Source organism: Rhinolophus sinicus, chromosome 12 (genome assembly GCF_057876585.1).
Source record: "Rhinolophus sinicus isolate RSI-liver-muscle chromosome 12, RSI-T2T, whole genome shotgun sequence".
In the NCBI taxonomy this organism is placed as follows: Eukaryota; Metazoa; Chordata; class Mammalia; order Chiroptera; family Rhinolophidae; genus Rhinolophus; species Rhinolophus sinicus.
In genome coordinates this window covers 42384388-42403074 of record NC_142512.1, presented here as the reverse complement: position 1 = coordinate 42403074, position 18687 = coordinate 42384388, and the positions used below count along the sequence as shown (strand labels likewise).

The window sequence follows — 18687 nt, the reverse complement described above, 5'->3', positions numbered from 1 at the left end:
TTTCATATATAGTAAGTGTATGCGTGACACTGTCATCAGAACCCGCACTCGACGCTTATCCACAGGTTGATGTTAGGGACTTCTACGCAGTGTGCAGTGGACGTCCCGGGATGATCAAGCGCCCGGCTAGGGTGCCAACCAGTCCAAGCCGCGAACCCCAGAACCCAGTTCTTCCAGCGAATCTAGACTTGAGCGCAACCCCATCCTCTCCAGACTAGTCAGCTTCCAGGTGTCTACCACTTGAGGTTTCGGAAGCCGGACAAGAGAGAGTTAATCCTATGATGTCACAGCCAGAGCTTTCCTACCCCCCCACCTACCACTTCCCGCTCCCCCATCCCTCCGGTTGAGGCTGCCTTGCAGCCCGGCTCAGCTCCCAGGGTTCTATCGGCTCTCCGGACCCTGGAACCCTTGGCCCAGGAAGAGCCCCTCGGCAGACCCCGTCCCCTTTCTGGCTTCCTTCTAAGGCCTCCCGGTGGGACTAGAAATGGAGAGGGTGGAGAGGGGTCATGAGTTCTCATTGAGTCAGGGTCCGGGTGTCTGTGCAGAAGGGCCGCTATAGCGCCCTCTAGTGCCTGCAGTGGAGGTTCGGGTCGCCGGTGACGCTGGGATCCCAGGATCACTCGGCGAATGTGGGACTCAGGAGCAGTGGCCGAACGAGGAGACCGGGAAGGGGAGGCTCGGATCTGCCCCTCCCCATACCTCGGAGAGGGCCCAACTCCCCGCCTGGAGTCACCACCCCTCTCCTCAGCTGCCTCTCGCCTCCTCCACGCCGTCCTCGGCCCCGCCCCTTATTCCCTGTCCCTCCTTCCCTTTACCTCGTCCCTCCCTCTCTCCCTCCTCCCAACACCTACTTCTCCCGACTCCCTCCCGGCGTCGCTAAGTTTCTTCGCTCGCGACCGCGCGCACTGCCGGGGCCGGGCGGGAGCAGCGCCCCCGCTGCCCTGTCCTCGCGCGCAGATCCCGGGCAGGGCCCGGGCCCCTTCGAGCCATGCTGTGCGGCAGATGGAGGTACCTCCGCCGCCGGCGCGACGAGACCCCGGTGCCGGCCCAGGTCGCAGCGCCCCTTGCGCTCCCGACCCCGCCCTCACCCCAGGACGGCGGCACCAAGAGGCCGGGGCTGCAGGCGCTGAAGAAGATGGGTCAGTGACCGGCGGGGGCGGTTCTGGTGGGCTCGGACTGTCCCTACAGCGCAGCTTGGGAGGTCTGGGGTGTTCCGGCTAGGCGTTCTAGGGCTTCCCAGGCTGCATGGGGTTGTGGGGAGTATGTTGAGATATGGAATGCCAGAACTATTCCAGCTGGGGGTCGCACCTACGGTCACCTGAGATCCCTGAGCTGGAGCGGGGGTCCCAGGATGGCCTTTGTTTCCCACCAGGAGGCGCCCGCGGGGCGTGTTGGAGTGGGAGTTTGGGCCAGGGAAGCTGATTGGGGTCCCTGAGGGCCCGAAGAGTGCAGTGGGAGACAGGGTTGGGGCGTCCTTCACCCGCCTTCCCAACACCTTGTGCCTTCTAGGGTCTGAGGGCCCCAGGGCACCCCAGGTTCTTGGCTGCCCTTAGGCGGGCGTGAGAGCTGAGGAAGGTGCTTGCCTCTTAAGCCAGCCCTCCAACCCAGCAGCCCCCACAGGGGTTGCAGCAGCAACACAGCACCGGAGGGACTGGTCTAACTGGTGAGATCATTGTCCTTGGTATCAGAAAGCCAGAGTTCCCATCTCGGATTTGGGGAAGTCCCTTGGGGCCAGGGGGATGGAACTGTAGCTTATTAAGCATCTCCCAGAGACGTGTGGCCCTGGGTAGTTACATATGTAGTACCTTTCTAAGAGGTAGATGGTACAATCACAGATGAGACTGACTCAGAGAAGTCAAGGAATTTGTCTACGACCACACAGCTAGTAAAAGGAAAAGGTGGCATGCAGGCTGTGCTCCACCACACTGCTGTTGGTACCCTCAGAGCCTGGGCAAAGTGGAACTGACTGGGTGATTGAGTGGCTTGAAAGAGGGGGTCGTATGTGTGAGAGTATTTTTAAAAATATGAAGTACTGTGAAACTGGTCTGTCAGAAAAGCTGTTGGTAGAATTGTTAATGATGGAGAGGTCAGGTATGGGTCTGAGGGAACAGAAGGACGAGGCTTCCCAGGAGACCTGTGTGAATCTTGGGGCAGAATTCAGGGGTCCCAATTGCCAGTCCTGCCTTCTCTTTGCCACTGCCCGCCCCCGGTTCTTACGTCTACCTCCACTCACTCATTCAACCTGAATTTATTGAGCACAGATTATGTTCTGAGCACTGTGTCTGGCACTCTCCTTAAGACATGACCTCTGCCTTACCCTCCATCAATCGTACACTCAACACTCATTGAATGCCTATAATATGCTCTGCCCTGGGGATTCAGCAACGAACAGAACAGACACAGTCCTGTCCCTCAGAGACCTGAGCATCAGGAAGGAGGTCAGACAATGAAGCAAAGAAACAGTACTAGGAAGGGAGGGGGCAAGTGAGATGCTGGGGAGCCAGCAAGGGCCCTGGCTGCACCCTAGAGCCAGAGACTGGAGTGAGGCAAAAGGGGAGAGGCAGGTGGGGCCAGATCTTCTAGGCCCCTCCTGTGGAGTTGTGGAATTTCTCTGGAGGGCAGGAAGGCAGGACAATCATGGCAGGAGTTGTGCTGAGTAGGGGTGGGTTGGACTAAGGCAGGGGTGAAACAGGGAGACCCATAGGAGGGAGGCCGAGGGGTCAGTTAGGCAAGCTATGGTGGGGCTCGGACGAACTTGAGCTGGTGTAGCCAAGATAGATTCCAGAACAGCCTAGGATGTAAACCAGGTTGGACTCTGCAGTCAGTGGAATTGGAAAGGCGTCTCTGGTGGGTGGCAGTGTCATTCTCTGGGCTATTGAACAGTGGTGGTTTGGAGAGAGTACGATGGTCGTTGGAATGCCACTGAGACAGCCAAGGGCTGATGCTGGGCTAGAGCAACAGCCCCAGGAGTGAGCCGTGGACAGGGGGTGGATGTCGTGGGAGGGCGAGGTGATGCCCTGCACACCTGTCTGCCTCTTCATTCCACACACGTCTGCTCAGCGCCATCAGTTGTGCCCCGGGCTGGGGCTACGCAGGTGACTAGCACGGTGCCGTGCCCTTGGGGAGCTCACAGTTAGTAGCAGAAGATATTTGCTGACGAATAATTAGAGCTAAGCCCAGGCTGAGTAAGTCTTCACGGGACCGGGCACTCTGTCATAGTGACACTGTCAGGAACGATGTGAGTGTCAGAATGTCGCCCTCCCTCCCCACCACTGCCCCGTCCAGTCGGAGTGACTGCCAAGAGAGGAATGTCTCCCTGTGGGGAATACCCCTTCCCCAGGCCTCACTGAGTCCAGGGACAGGCTGCAGATGAAACTCAGGTGTCTGGGGCCCGGCCCCTCAGGCCATCCACACCAAGGCCTGGGCCCACCACCACGGCAGCTTCCACTACCACCCAAGCCACAGCTCTTCCTGCAATAATCCTCACAGCTGTACACTGTCTTGGCCATGGCCACACCCCTGAGGCTAACAGAGAACAGATTTTATTTTAGACCAAGTCAAGAGAGAGACTAGGGCAGGGTGTGGCTCAGAGGTCAAAGGCTCAGAAGGGCCCAAGGAAAAGAAGGCCTTTAGGGCCCTACCAGGAGGAAACTGGGGGGTGGGGGGGAGGAGGAGGGAGAAACGGCCACCCCACACAAGGGGGAGTCATTTGTGAAGCCTGGGGTCCCTCTTCTACCTCTGCCCCTGCCCCTGCCCCTGCCCCTGCCGACTGTGGGCTTGGCCTGCCCTCAGGAAGCCAGGAATAGTAGGAGAGTGAAGAGCCAGTAAGCACCTGAGATGGTCCAGGCGCGGTGCTGAGCCTGCGTTAGCCCGGGTCCTATTTAACCCCCGAGGCCCCTCAGGGCAGGGTGCTGCTGTCCTCACATTACAGGTAAAGGGGGTGAAGCTACCAGCCAGAGTCTGCACAGTGTCTGCCTGTCTGCCGCCAAAGCCTAGTTTTTAATGATGGTTCTTTATTGCCAGAAAGAATGAATACTAATTAACATCTTTATAACACTATGCTGAGGCTTTTCACATATTAGCTCATTTAATACTCACAATCATGTGAGCCTTCTGTTACAAATGAGGAAACTGAGGTTCAGAGAGATTCAGTTATCTGAGCGAGGATGTGAACCCAGGCAATCTGGCCCCGAGTCCAACTCTTCCCCAGGGTGGCCCTGCCAGCCTCCAGGGGTATCCGGTTAAATGTGAATTTCAAATAAACAACAAATGATGCAGGACATACTTACACTAAACTATCATTTGTTGTTTATCGGCAATTCGAATTTAATTGGGCATCCTGAATCTTACCCGACAGCCCTGTCTCCCCAGATCTCCAGTCTGACTCTGTGCCCCTGATGCTCCACCCTGTCCTCAATCCTGCCAGTGAGCAGAGCACTGAGTAGGCAGAATCCTGATCCCTGCCCTCCCTAGCTTGCACACATCACCAAGTGCCACAGGGCAAGAGGGCTCTCCCCGTAGCCTGTCCAGGACGCCTCCTTCAGGGTGAGTGGGGCTGCTGTGGTTGGAGTGGGGGTCTTTAGAGCGGCCCCCAGTGCTGGCAGGTTCCTAGCCTGGTGATGGGGAGGGCTGGGCAGCCCTGCTTGCTAAGCAGGGACATGCCAGGCAGGACCAGGAGTGGGGGAGCTGGCTCCGTCATGCCTTGTGGCCCCACCCGACCTCCCCTCTTTCCTCAGCTCTGGGGAACCCTCTCCCCATGACTTCTGCCCCCAGACAGGCTTCATGCCTGTCTGGCTCTGCCAGGGAGGGTGCTGCCAACTTCATCTCACTGTCTGTCCCAGGGACAGGGGAAGCACCGCCTGCCTTTCCTGACTTTGTTGATTCTTCAAGGAATGTTATGGACTCTGGCACTGAGCTCCAAGCTCTGCTGGACTGTAGCCCTGGGTGTGGTGGCCAGCCGGGGCAAGAGAGACATGCTTGGTTCCTGAGGTGCTAGGGCTGCCTGCTGGCTGCAGGATTCAGGTGAGAAGGTGTTTGGGACCTGTCATCATTGTGTGTCCTTTCCCACAGCCTCAGACCCCAGCCACCAGGAAAAGCTGCTCTTCCTCCCCTCAGCCATTGGCACAAAGCTGTCAGTTGTCACTGTTCCCTGCATGTCTCACATTCCTGCTGGAGTGCCATGTGCCCTTCCTGATTGTGTACTGGCGCACGCACGTACACACACACTGTCCATTTTCCTCCCCAAGCTGACCCACCTTCCTCCCTCCCACCAAACACACACACACACCCCAGTGCACACACCCTCTGTGTACACACCAACCTACACACATCTCAGTTGAAACCTACCACTCCTTAACACCCTGCTCTCTGCATATTACCCCTCCGTCTACACGCCCCATGAAGACACAGCAGCTCCCCTCCTTTCCCATGCCCACTGCCAGCCTGCTCTGACCACTGACTGTGCCCTATGCAGCCCCTGCATCCATCCCTTCCTTGCGTGGTCCACACTGTCTTCAGCCTACGCACAGCTTGCCTTCTTTGAGTGGCCCACCCATGAAAAGGGTGGAATTCGGGATCAGAGGTGGACTTGGCCTTCCCCACAGCCCCTTCCAGCTCAGCCATTGAGACAGTTTCCTGTCCCTGGCTTTGGCCCCAGACCCCAGGCAGCCCACATAGCCCAGGCTGAAGATGGTAGTTGGGAAACCATGGGCCTGCCTGTTCCTCACCACCTTCTGACTGCTCTCTGGGGACTGAGAAAAGCAGTCAGCTCAGGGAAGGTGTGTGAGCCCCAAATGACAAGAGGAACTGGGCGGGAGAAGGGCCCAGCTGGAGGCCATGGGACTTAGGACAGAGGTAGCAGAAAACCTGGGTCTGTTGTCCCTCCCGGGACACTGCCTCAGTTTCCTTCTTTATTGTCATTTATTGAGTGTGCACTGTGAGCCAGGCCCTACATGGACCACTCTATGTGCTTTAGCTCATTGGAGACACACATATTCCTGCGGTTAGGCCTCCCCGGCTCTCATGCATTCCAGCTCCTACTTCCTGTCCAGTGACCATGGACAACTTAGTCGGCCACTCTGTGCCTCTTTAACAGCTTTATTGGGAATTATTGGGAATTGGGTGAATACCATACAATTCACCCATTTAAAGTGTACATGGTTTCTTGTATGTTACATTATTAATTTTTAAAATTGTGTTAAAATATATATATAACATAAAATTGGCCATTTTAACCATTTTTAAGAGGCTAATTCAGTGGCATTCATTACATTCACAATGTTGTACTATTTCCAAAAGTTCTCCATCACCCTAAACAAACTCTGTAATCATTCAGCAGTAATTCCCCATTCTTCCCTTCCCTTGGACCCTGGTCACCTCTAATCTACTTTCGTCTCTGATTGTTTAAAATTGAAGTGTAAGTGACATATAATGTGTCTCTATAAATTTGACTGTTTTAGGTTCCTCATATAAATGGAATCATACAAAGTTTGTCACTTTGGGTTTGGCTATTTCACTTAGCATAATGTTTTCAAGGTTTATCCATATGGTAGCATAGATCAGATTTCACTCCTTTTTATGGCTGAATAATATTCCACTGTATGGATACACCCCGTTTTGTTTATCCATCCATCAGTGGACACTTGGGTTGTTTCTACCTTTTGCGTATTGTTTGTCCTCATTTTTACTGCTATCATTTCATGATTGTTCCCCCACCTTCTCAGACAAAGCAGCCATGGTGCTGGCACAGCCCAGCTCCAGGTTCAAGGCACAGATGGATAGAGAACCCACAGAAATCACAGGAGGCCAGCAGCTTACGCACCTGCTCTGAGCAGGTAGAACTGAGGTCAAGGAAACATCTGTGGGTTTGGCCTTGGCAGGACCTATAATGTTTACTGGGTGGCTGGGCAAAGAGTCAGGCCCTTCCCAGCACCGCTGCCCAGACTGGGCCCTCCTCCTGACCTCGTCCCCTTATCTCTGTTGGTCCTGCCCCTCCTGTCTGACACCCCAGGATCCTCATTTCCCCAGGGTTCAGAAGCTCAAGCAATGGGGAAATAGAGGCACACAGGAATTCAGTACCTGGCCCTGCACCCTCATTCTGTTTGGCTTTTCCACTGGGGGTGTGGTTGGGGGACAGTGTGAACCAAGGGGCAGTGTGATCCAGGGGCCAGTGCCAGTTGGGTAGACAGGCGCCTTCCCCCAACAGGTTCCTGGTGGAGCAGGGGCCCCCTCAATGTGGGAACCTGTCCCAGTGGGAGGCTGGTCAAGAGATCAGGCTGCCTGTGTCCATGTCCCGTTGGTAAAAGACTCTGGAAAAAGCAGGCCCTCAGTGACTCACTTCCATTTCCGGCCTTAGTCATTTACTAGCCCCCTGCTTTTCCACCCCCACAGCTACGGACTTGGCATCAGAGGGCCGGCCAGGTCAAGGAAGGTGGCCCCACTGCACAGCCTGGTTGTCACAGGAAGGAACGGTTCCGTTTCCCACAGCTGAGAGAGGGAGGAGGGGTGGCTGCAGTTTTGATAGCCCTTCAGGTTTCCCTGAGTGCCCTGACCTCCATCCTATTATTTCTCAGGATGACAGAATTCAGAGGTTGCCTGGATATGGGGATAGAGGTCTGGGAGTCTGGTGAGTCTCTTGGCCTGGCACATGCTATGTTCCAGCTCTTTGTCTGGAAAGATGAGGGTTCCACCTCCCCTTTCTGGCTAGGGGGCACCGAGTGGACGCTGACCCTTCCAGGGGGCCACAGTCTAAACCTTGAGAAACCTTTAGAGCCATTAGGTCACAGGATGGCCCTAAGGGGAACCTTAGCCTCCTAAGGATGGTAGGCTTCTCCAACTGCCCCTGAGACCTTAATTCTCAATCACTGTCACCCTCAAGGTTACGGGTGGGGTTTTAAACACACAGATGCCGAGGCCTAGCCTACACCTGCTGGATGAGACTCTCTGGGCCGTGGGTTTTGTAACCTCCCCCAGGAGATATTGATGCACAGCCAGGATTGAGAAACCCAGGCCCACAAGGCATCTGCTCTGAACTCAGGACAGAAGTGGGCAGGGCTGGGAATAGAGTGCACTTAGTCTGTCCATCTGCCTCCCCTTTCACAAAGCACTGGCTGCGAGTCTGGCCCTGGGACAAGCACTGAGGTGAAGATACTGGACCTCATCCCTGCCTTTGGGTTTATTAAAGTCCAATGAAATTACAGTTTAGGTGAGTGTTTGTTTGTTTGAATGAAAGTAAAAAGTGTCGTTGATGGTCAGGGAGAAAGAACTCCTCTTTGAGGACAAATCAAGGAAGGCTTTCTGGAGGGGGTGATGTCTGAGCCAGACCTTGAAGGTCTCCAGTATGAGGAAGAGAAAAGAGAAAAGCTCCAAGAGAGAGTGAAAGAGGAAGGCCCAGGGATTTATACTTGATTCCTTAGATCAGAGTTTGCAATTGGGTAACCAGGGGCCTTGGGGCCACAAAGCTTAAAGCCAAACACAGTTTTGGGGGCTTGTTAAAATAAAGGAAGAGAAATCCACAGTCCTATTTCCTTTGGCTCACACAGTGGTGTTTTGGGTTTTTTGTTTGTTTATTTCAATTTGATTTAGTTGCCAACATTGAAAAATCTGGACACTTCACATACAAATCCAGATTCCGGTTCTTTGGAGGAGGGCAGCCTCCTTCCAAAGGGCGTTGTACTACAGTTTGCCTGGTTCCCACCCTTTCTATTGTCCTTGACTCATAAACCCTTGACCCCTGTTGAGGCCAATCCAAGCAGCGTGTGGCACCATCAGGATGGGCAGCATCTTGACTGAATTTTGGATTTTGTAGCAGGTACTACTGTGGTCTCCATTTTATTAATGGAGAATATGAGGTTTAGAGCAGTCACAGGTTAGTGCCACCAAGGCCATATAACTGGGAAGTGACAGAGTTGGGACTTGACTCCCTGGAACCCTGAATTGAAATTCTCTTTCCGAAAATATTTGCAAATTATATACCTGATAAAAGGCTAATGCCCAAAATATATAAAAGACTCGTACAACTCAATAGCAAAAAAACCCCCAAACAATCCAATTAAAAAATTAGGCAGATCTGAATAGACATTTTTCGCAAGAAGACATACAGATGGCCCACAGGTACATGAAAAGATGCTTGACATTGCTCATCATCAGAGAAATGCAAATCAAACCCACAATGAGATAGCACCTCACACCTGTTAGAATGGGTATTATCAAAAAGACAAGTAATAACAAGTGTTGGTGAGGATGTGAAGAAAATAGAACCTTGTGCACTATTGGTGAGAATGTAAATTGGTGCAGCCACGGTGGAGGTTCCTCAAAAAATTAAAAATAGAATTACCATAGGACCCAGCAATCCCACTTCTGGGTATTTATCTGAAGAAAACGAAAACACCAACTCAAAAAGACATAGACACCTCCACGTTCGTTGTATAATAGCATCATTTACAACAGCCAAGTAAGTCCCAGGTGTGTCCTGATGGCTTGCTCTGCTCTAGGGTCTCAGATGTTGCTTCTTGGTAGGGAGGAAAGGCCTGTTACGGGCCCCTCCCAGCGGGGCCTGTGAGGCACACCAAGGCCCAGGTCAAACCCAGTAATGGGTAAATGTTCCACTAAGAAGGTGCCCCCTGGCCTCCCACCCCGCAGGCCTGACCGAGGATGAGGACGTCCGCGCCATGCTGCGAGGCTCCCGGCTGTGCAAGATCCGCTCGCACACGTGGCAGAAGGAGCGGCTGTACCGCCTGCAAGAGGACGGCGCAAGCATATGGTTCCAGCGGCGCTTCCGCCGCGCACCATCGCAGCACATATGTGAGTTGGGACGAGTGGGCACCGGCGGGCTTGACAGTGCCTGGGCGGGGACAGTGCCCACCTGGCCCGCCACCTCTGACCTGCCGGCTGTGGCCGTCCCTCCCCGCAGTCTTCGTGCAGCACATCGAGGCTGTCCGCGAGGGTCACCAGTCCGAGGGCCTGCGGCGCTTCGGGGGCGCCTTCGAGCCAGCGCGCTGCCTCACCATCGCTTTCAAGGGCCGCCGCAAGAACCTGGACCTGGTGGCGCCCACGGAGGAGGAGGCGCAGCGCTGGATACGCGGCCTGGCCAAGCTGCGCTCGTGCCTCGACGCCATGAGCCAGCGTGAACGTCTCGACCAATATCCTGTCCCTGAGGGTGTGAGGGTGGCGGGGCCAGGAGTGGACGGAAGCTGGTCCTGTCCTTGGAGGACCTTAGGCCAAGGGGAAGTATGGCCTCGTCGTTAGGGGATCCACAGTCTGAGCCAGAGCCCCTTGTCTCCAGAATTGAGGGTGGGGACATGGCCTCTTGGCTCTGGGGAGCCCCAGTCCCATGGAGGACACCCCAGTGCTTGCTCAGGGAGCCCAAGGGCACCTACATCCGGAAGCCCCCAGAGCCAGGAGGTGGTGACATACCTGTCGGTTACCTGTTAGCTGGGGGCAGTGCCCAACCTATTGCTGGTATTTCCTGAGCACCCACACCTGGATCCACTCCTATCTGCACCGGGCAGACTCCAACCAGGACAGTAAGATGAGCTTCAAGGAGATCAAAAGCCTGCTCAGAATGGTGAACGTGGATATGAACGACATGTATGCCTACCGCCTCTTCAAGGTGGGCACCTGCCACCACTCTGACTTCTGACCTGCTTTCTGCCCTCCCCCAGCTAGCTGAGTCATCACCTTCCCTCCCCACCTAGCTTTTGTGGAGAAAGTGGCCTCTCCTGGTAGAAAGGCCACATCTGGGCCTACTTACCCTTTTGTTCTCCCCTAAGGCCAGTGGGCCAGGATGGGAGTGCTCTCCAGAGCTGCTTTCCTCACCCTCAGGAAGAGCCCATGGGCTGGGAGGACCTCAGGCCTCCCCACCTCTCCCAAGGGGGCAGCACAGCTGTCGTTTTAATTTCTCTGAGTCCACAGGGCACCCTTTGCACAGGTGACCATACGTGGCTAGCACATAGGAGCACAGAGTCAGCTCACAGGCACACGAGCACACCTTCCACTGTGGCATACGTGGCACCTCTACACATGTGGGAGCACAGACGGGCACACGGGGCTGGGCTCTGCATCCATGGCCCAGTCAGAGCACATAGCAGACCCCTGTGTAGATGTTGACTCTGTGACCAGCCGGTGACACTGAAAGATAGGCGAGCCACGGCACCTGTCCCCCTGGGCCAACAACTCCACATGGCTCCTCAGTGTTTTGTTGCTCATTGACCCTGGGTGTGAACATGGGAATGTGAAGATGGGAATGTATATCCACGGGAGTGGGGGATTGTGGCACAGAGGCTCAGTTCTGCCCTTGGGTCCCCATTTTTCCTCCCACATCTTGATTCTTGGGGTAGGTCATGGTACAGAGGGTCAGGCACTGAACCCGAGAGCCCTTCCTTATCCCCTCAGCCCTGCAAGTTACCACCTGTGTGAGCTTGAGCGAGACCGGAGCCTCACTAGCTCTCAATTTCTCTACCTGTGAAATGGGGGACATCTGCCTTCCGGCCATGGTAGATGATGGGTGTGTCAGTGCAGGCCTGCTTTTCCACGGTGTCCCCTCCTCTGCATCTCTCCCCACTGCTTTCTAGGAGTGCGACCGCTCCAACAACAAGCGGCTGGAGGGGACTGAGATTGAGGAGTTTCTGCGGCGGTTGCTGAAACGCCCGGAGTTGGAGGAGATCTTCCATCGGTACTCAGGCGAGGACCGTGTGCTGAGCGCCCCTGAGCTGCTGAAGTTCCTGGAGGACCAGGGCGAGGATGGTGCCACGCTGGCCCGCGCTCAGCAGCTCATCCAGAACTACGAGCTCAATGAGACAGGTGGGGATCTGACAGGTGGTTTGGGGTCAGCACATCCCACGTCTTGGCATCTGACAGGTCTGGGTTCCCAGCTACCGTGTTTCCCCAAAAATAAGACCTAGCCGGACCATCAGCTGTAATGCGTCTTTTGGAGCAAGAATTAATATAAGATCCGGTCTTATTTTACTATCATATAAGACCAGGTCTTATATTAATTTTTGCTCCAAAAGATGCATTAGAGCTGATGGTCCGGCTAGGTCTTATTTTCGGGGAAACACGGTAAGTGGGCTCTGCTATTACTGGCTGTGGGCACCATTTTGGGCAGGTTATCTTGCCTCTTCCAGATTCAGCTGCCACATCTGCAAAATGACACAGTAGTGTGTCTTCCTCATAGGGTCTGGCTGAAGATCGAATGGCGTGACTTTGTAGAGCCCAGTCAATAGACAGGTGCTCACCAGTATTAAGTGGAGTGAGCTCGGGGGGCATTTGGGGCTGGACATGGGGTTTCCCTATGGTGCCTGCTGCTGTCTTCTGCCCATCCCTGCAGCCAAGCAGCACCAGCTGATGACTCTGGATGGCTTCATGATGTACCTGTTGTCGCCCGAGGGGGCTGCCCTGGACCCGGCCCACACATGCGTGTTCCAGGACATGGACCAGCCCCTCGCCCACTACTTCATCTCCTCCTCCCACAATACCTATCTGACCGACTCTCAAATCGGGGGGCCCAGCAGCACCGAGGCCTATGTGAGGTACTGTACTGGAGGAATAGTGGCGGTGGACACTTCTGGGAGCCCAGCTTGCGGGGGAGACGGGGCTCAACTCCCACTGTGGGCTTCCTGGGCCCCACCTGGCTCAGCCTGTGCCCCCCACTTGACACCTTGGCCTGTGTCTGTCTGCAGGGCCTTCGCCCAGGGATGCCGCTGTGTGGAGCTGGACTGCTGGGAGGGGCCAGGAGGGGAACCCATCATCTACCACGGCCACACGCTCACCTCCAAGATCCTCTTCCGAGACGTGGTCCAGGCCGTGCGTGACCATGCCTTCACGGTGAGAGCCCCCATGACCCCCGCCCTGCATAGAGAGTTGTCTGTTCACCAGCTGCTGCTGGGACAGCTGGCCAATGGGGTAGGATAAAGCTGAGCGAGAGGCTCCCTTCTCCCACCCTCGTATTTAGTAAATGTATTAAAATCACAAAATCTCCAGAAGACAACCTTGGGGTAGGGAAGGACATTTTAATCATGACCCCCAAAGAATAAGCCAGAAAAGAGAAGCTTAACTTGGTGTCTACATAAAACTCCAATCTCAGTGAAACTACACAAATCTTACAGTCAGCAAATGGTGAGGTGGGGGGAAAAGTTTGCCACCTAATGGCAATGACCATTCCTGCAGTTGCCCTCAGCCTCCCAGACAGTCCACTCTTTCTGAGGCCCCATATCTGCCCTCTGCCCTCTGTGTAAACACTGGCCCCAGCATGCGTCCAACATCCCACCGCTCACTCCCCTGCAAGAGCCCTGCCTTTGCCTGCCTGTCCCGAAGGGGCCTGGGTGTAGCAGGGGCCCTGGTTGGGAAGGGAGTGGGAGAGAACCGGTGCGTATCTCTGAGCTGCTGCTGCCCCTCCTCCCCCCGCAGCTGTCCCCATACCCTGTCATCCTATCCCTGGAGAACCACTGTGGGCTGCAGCAGCAGGCTGTCATGGCCCATCACCTCCGCACCATCCTGGGGGATATGCTGGTGACACAGGCACTGGACTCCCAGAATCCTGAAGAGCTGCCATCCCCAGAGGTGATGCTCGCAGACCCCCAGCCTGGGTGGGGAAGGGTCTGTCTGCAGTCCACCATCCACCCCTGCTCATGCCACTTCCTGGTTCAGGACCCAGCACCTCTCTCTGCCTTAACCTTCCCCTGCTCCTCCTTTCATCTGACACCTGCCACCCCATGGTCTTGTCACTCTCCTGCCCTCCTTTCTTTCTTTCTCTTTTTTTTTTTTTTTTTTTTTTTTTAAGATTTTGTTGGGGAAGGGGAACAGGACTTTATTGGGGAACAGTGTGTACTTCCAGGACTTTTTCCAAGTCAAGTTGTCCTTTCAATCTTAGTTGTGGAGGGCGCTGTTCAGCTCCAGGTCCAGTTGCCGTTATTAGTTGCCCTCCATTCTCGGCTAGACCCACCCCACCCTCTCACCTGGCATTCAAGAATACCTTGCATGACCTGGCCCTGACCCCTGCCTCACTGCCCAGAGTCCCTGCGAGCTCAGCCATTCCCACCTCAGGGGCCATGGTTGACACATGGTTGACATCTCCACCTGGAGCTTCCTTCCCAGCCATCTGGCTTCTCAAGTTGCCACCTGCTTAGAATTCTTGCACCACCTCCTTCCTGTGACCTTAGAAACTTCCACAGCATTCTAACCACAGGTGGTCCTGCTTCTTTTCCTCCCAAACCCCAGAGTACTGTATTTTCCCCCTTAGGACATGTATCCTTTTCTGGCTCCTTGAGAAAACTCTCCGCCTACTCCCAACCCCAAATATGCGAGGAATTATGATTCACCTTTGTGTGTGTGTAATTTGATTTTTTTATTAGCATGAAAATAAACGTACATATGGAGGGGGGGAAATCAAGCTGTACATAAGTGTAGATAATGTAAAATGAGTTTTCCTCCACTCAGGTTCACCCCCATTCTATTTTACAAGTAAGCATCTTCAACAATTGCTTGTGTATCTTTCCAGAATTTTCCCACGCATACATACCTCTGTCCATAGCTAGCTTCTCTTTCAAATGTTAAACAAAAAAGATCATGTGATTCCATGTTCTACACTCACTTCTTTCATGTGAGACCTTTTTTGAAGAGGTGCCTTCTCTTTCGATCCTGAGGTGTCTCCTTTGTTTTAACAGCTGCTGTGTTGTGTTCCGATGTTTGGCGGGACCTCGTTAGCCAGTTCCCTGTTGATGGCCTCATAGGTTGTTTTCCATCTTTCCCTATTGGAAACCACTCACCTTTGTGTCTCCTTTCCTGCCCCTCACCCCAGCCAGCCCCTCACGCAGTGGTGGTTGAGTGACTGACATAGGCCAAAGGGCTTAATCCTTCCATATTGGCCTCTGCAGCAGCTGAAGGGCCGGGTCCTGGTGAAGGGGAAGAAGCTGCCAGCTGCTCGGAGTGAGGATGGTCGAATTCTATCAGACCGGGAGGAGGAGGAAGAGGAAGAGGAAGAAGAGGGGGTGGAGGCTGCAGAGCAGAGGCGGCAGGTGAGTGGGGCGGGCTGGGCAGGTGCTTGGTATTACTGTGGAGCTTAGTGAAGGGAAAGAAGCTAAGAGGACAAGGGGCTGGAGCTGGCGGACGCCCCCGCTGAGGCTCGTCTCCCAGGCCAAGCAGATCTCCCCAGAACTGTCAGCCCTGGTCGTGTACTGCTGTGCCACCCGCCTGCGGACCCTGTGCCCTGCCTCTGCCCCACACCAGCCCTGCCAGGTCAGCTCTCTCAGCGAGCGCAAGGCCAAGAAGCTCATCCGAGAGGCAGGTAGGACATCGGGCGTCTGGGGGCCTGCAGGCTCCTGGTGGGAACGTATCTTGCAGTTAGTCTGGAAAGGAGATGGAGAGGGCTTTGCGGGCAGTAAAGAGGCAGGAGGACCCCAGAGAGGGGTCAGGGTATGAGTGCCCAGCACATGCCCAGCACTAGGCTGGGCATGCCTGGAGGGGAGGCCCAGGGGGGAGCCAGGCTGCTGTCTGCCTTCCCTGGGAGCTCAGCCCAGTACTGGGGCCAGACATCGCTGGGTAATTATGATGCGGGGTGATCAGCTGGGCCATGATAGGAGCTGGGGGAGCCCAGCAGAAGGGGGTGAGCTCAGAAAGGACTCCTGAGCAGATGATACCTGAAAAGACACCTGACAGAAGTATGAGGAAGCAGCAGCCGGGTGACAAAAGGGAGGGATATCCAGACAGGAGGAGCAGGTTGCAGACATGACATACAGGAAGGGTTTCAGGAGCCCAGTGTGACTGGAGGCTGCATCTGAGACGAGTGATGATAGACAGGGAATGAATGTCAGCTTGGGGCTGGTGTTCCATGCACTGAGTCGGGAATGTGGGGATTTGGGGCTGTGGGAGGGGTCCCCGCTCCTTCCTGCACTCGGCAACCTCCTCTGAGGTCCTCCCAACCCCTGGGTCAGACAGAGGAGCTGGGGCAGGGGTGGCTGGGGATGGGAATTCAGCCTCTGTTCCCAGCTTGTCTCTGCAGCTGGGGGAGGGGTTACAGGCCGTGGCACTGGGAGAGGGGAGCTCAGCAGTCTGTCACAGTCCAGTGTACTCTCCCCCAGGGAACAGCTTTGTGAGGCACAATACCCGCCAGCTGACCCGTGTCTACCCACTGGGGCTGCGGATGAACTCGGCCAACTACAGTCCCCAGGACATGTGGAATTCAGGCTGTCAGCTGGGTGAGTGGGGCAGCAGAGCAGGGAGTCGGCAGGGTGCTGCTTTGTGGGGTGGCCTCTGGGGCGTCGTGGGAGGCCCCAGCAGTGATGGGGCCACACAGCTTTCCAGAGGTAGAAAAAAGCATTTTGTTGATAATAATTATTAGAATTGCCAGCAGGGTACATGGGGAAACAAACTAGGCTCGTTTGTTTTTGACAGTGTAAAAGTCTCACATTTTTTATGAAGGTAGAAGTTAAAACCCCCACCCCTGACACACGCATGCACACAGCCCCCTGGCAGTCCCACACTGAGGGACTGGGTATGTGGCGTGGGGCTGGGCAGTCCCACGCCAAGGGTAGGGCATGTGGTCCCCTTGGGGGTAGGCATGGAAACCCCAAGCCCCTCAGGCCCTGGCTCTGGCTCTGGCCCAGGCCTGGCCCTGAAGGTGGGGGCTTCTCCATGTCCCATCCAGCACCCCCACTCCAGCCTGAAGGGATATCCAGTGACAGTGCAGTCTGGATCTCCTGGCTGCCATGACCCCCCCTCCCCAAGCCATGGTGGGAGGGCAGCATTACCCACACAGTAGGACCCAGGGCCCTCTGTAGAGAGGAACTGAGCCCCCTGCCCACAGGTCTGCCTGGGGGAGAGGGCAGTGTGAGACCCCTGAAACCATGCAGTGAGGAGAGGGCCACCAAGAGCCCCTGTTCTGACCCGACTGTGTCCACAGTGGCCCTGAACTTCCAGACACCAGGCTACGAGATGGACCTCAATGCTGGGCGCTTCCTCGTCAACGGGCAGTGTGGCTACATCTTGAAACCTGCCTGCTTGCGGCAGCCCCACACCAGCTTTGACCCTGAGTGCCCCGGACTGCCCAGAACTACTCTCACCATCCAGGTCAGCAGCCTGGACCAAGCCCTACCCGCGCTCAGAGCTGGTGCTGGAGGTTCCAGTCCACGGGGTGCCAGCCTGAAGTGGAGGAAGACGCGGAGGCTTGGGGTCGGCTTGGTGGGGGGGCCGTCTGGGTGTGAGTCTCACGTGGGGAGGGTGAGTGCTGAGGGCAAGGCGTGTCCTGCCCTGGTGAGGGCCAGGCTGAAGCTCAGCTTTGTCCCCCACAGGTGCTGACTGCACAGCAGCTGCCCAAGCTGAATGCCGAGAAGCCCAACTCCATCGTGGACCCCCTGGTGCGTGTTGAGATCCACGGGGTGCCTGCAGACTGTGCTCGAAAGGAGACCAACTACGTTCTCAACAACGGTGGGTGGGCCTGCTGGGGGAGGTGGGGGGCACATAGCAGAGAATGCAGGGAGACACGGGCCAGCTGGCTCTAACTGCCCTGCCTGTGCCCTAGGCTTCAACCCCTGCTGGAGGCAGACCCTGCAGTTCCAGTTGCGGGCTCCGGAGCTGGTGCTGGTCCGGTTTGTGGTGGAAGATTATGACACTACCTCCCCCAATGACTTTGTGGGCCAGTTTACGCTGCCTCTCAACAGCCTGAAGCAAGGTTGGTGGGGTTGGTGGGGATGGAAAGGACGGGGTCCGAGCCCCAAAGCCCTGTTCACCTGGCCGTGAATTTCCCAGGAGGGCCTGCCCTGAGCCAAGCTGGGGCCCAGCCCCTGGGGTGGGATGTGGGCTGTGCCCTGCACAATCCGGGTCCTGCAAGGTGGTGGGCAGCAAACCTGAAGCCTGGCTCCTCTCCCCACAGGGTACCGCCACATTCACCTGCTTTCCAAGGACGGGGCCTCTCTGTCACCAGCCACGCTCTTCGTCCACATCCGCATCCAGCACTCCTGAGGGCGACGGCTCCACCCTGGGCTTCTGCGGGTGTAGTCTGCGGCGCCCGTGGCAGAGGCTCTCTTCTCCTCTGGAGTGGAGGGGCGGCGTGAGCCCGTCCAGCCTGCCCATCCTGACAGCTCGCCAGGCTCAGCGCCTCCTAAAGGACAGGTGGTTGACCTTTCCTCTGCAACCCTGAGACCTGGAAACGGCGCCAGCTCAAGTCCTTGGCCCCCCCTCACTCATCCTGGCTTATGAAGAGACAGGCCTACTGCTGCCAGGAGACTTGGGGAGCAGGACATGAGCCCTCAGCACCTCTGCCCCCGCTGAAGGACTCGAGCCACACCCCTGGCTCCCCCACCCAGACATTGGCCAGCCCCCGTAAGGCCCTTCTGCCTCCCAGATTTTCTTGACCTCTCTTCCCTTGTTAAAGCAAGAAGGGAGAGCTGAGGCTGGGAGCCCTGAGGACACCGGAAGCCGGCTTTTATCTCACGACAGAAGAGTCCTGGAGAGGATAGAACATGACTATTTTAAAAAATAAAGAAGCAAGTTTAGTACTGCCAACCCCTGACCCCCTCTGATGATATACCCAGGCTCGCGAGGAGGGACGGGCAGAGGGAGTCCCTTGGGCCTCTTCCCCCAGCAGGGTTTGAATTTGTCTGAGGCAGCCAGGGGTGCTGGAGGAGAGGCCACAGCTCAAAATAGCCCTGACTCCTGCTCTTAGCTGAAAGCTGCTGCCAGCATCACAAGACTGCC

At 55.8% G+C, this 18687-nt stretch overlaps 1 protein-coding gene across 2 annotated transcripts; it reads left to right on the top strand.

Annotated features, from left to right (window-relative positions):
- Positions 1–346: 346 nt before the first annotated feature.
- On the top strand, positions 347–18495 carry PLCD3 (phospholipase C delta 3). Of its 2 annotated transcripts, none has more exons than XM_019752205.3 (15): positions 347–1139; positions 9640–9801; positions 9911–10139; positions 10480–10609; positions 11571–11799; positions 12326–12527; positions 12678–12822; positions 13405–13557; positions 14871–15011; positions 15130–15280; positions 16074–16190; positions 16895–17061; positions 17283–17418; positions 17513–17662; positions 17864–18495. In XM_019752205.3, the coding sequence occupies exons 1-15, from the start codon at positions 989–991 to the stop codon at positions 17950–17952; spliced, it is 2352 nt and encodes a 783-aa protein (XP_019607764.3). In that variant the 5' UTR covers positions 347–988; the 3' UTR covers positions 17953–18495. The 2 variants fall into 2 exon arrangements, 1 of the variants encoding a protein (XP_019607764.3); XR_016022958.1 differs by having other exon boundaries at positions 354–1139; positions 15096–15280.
- Positions 18496–18687: the final 192 nt, after the last annotated feature.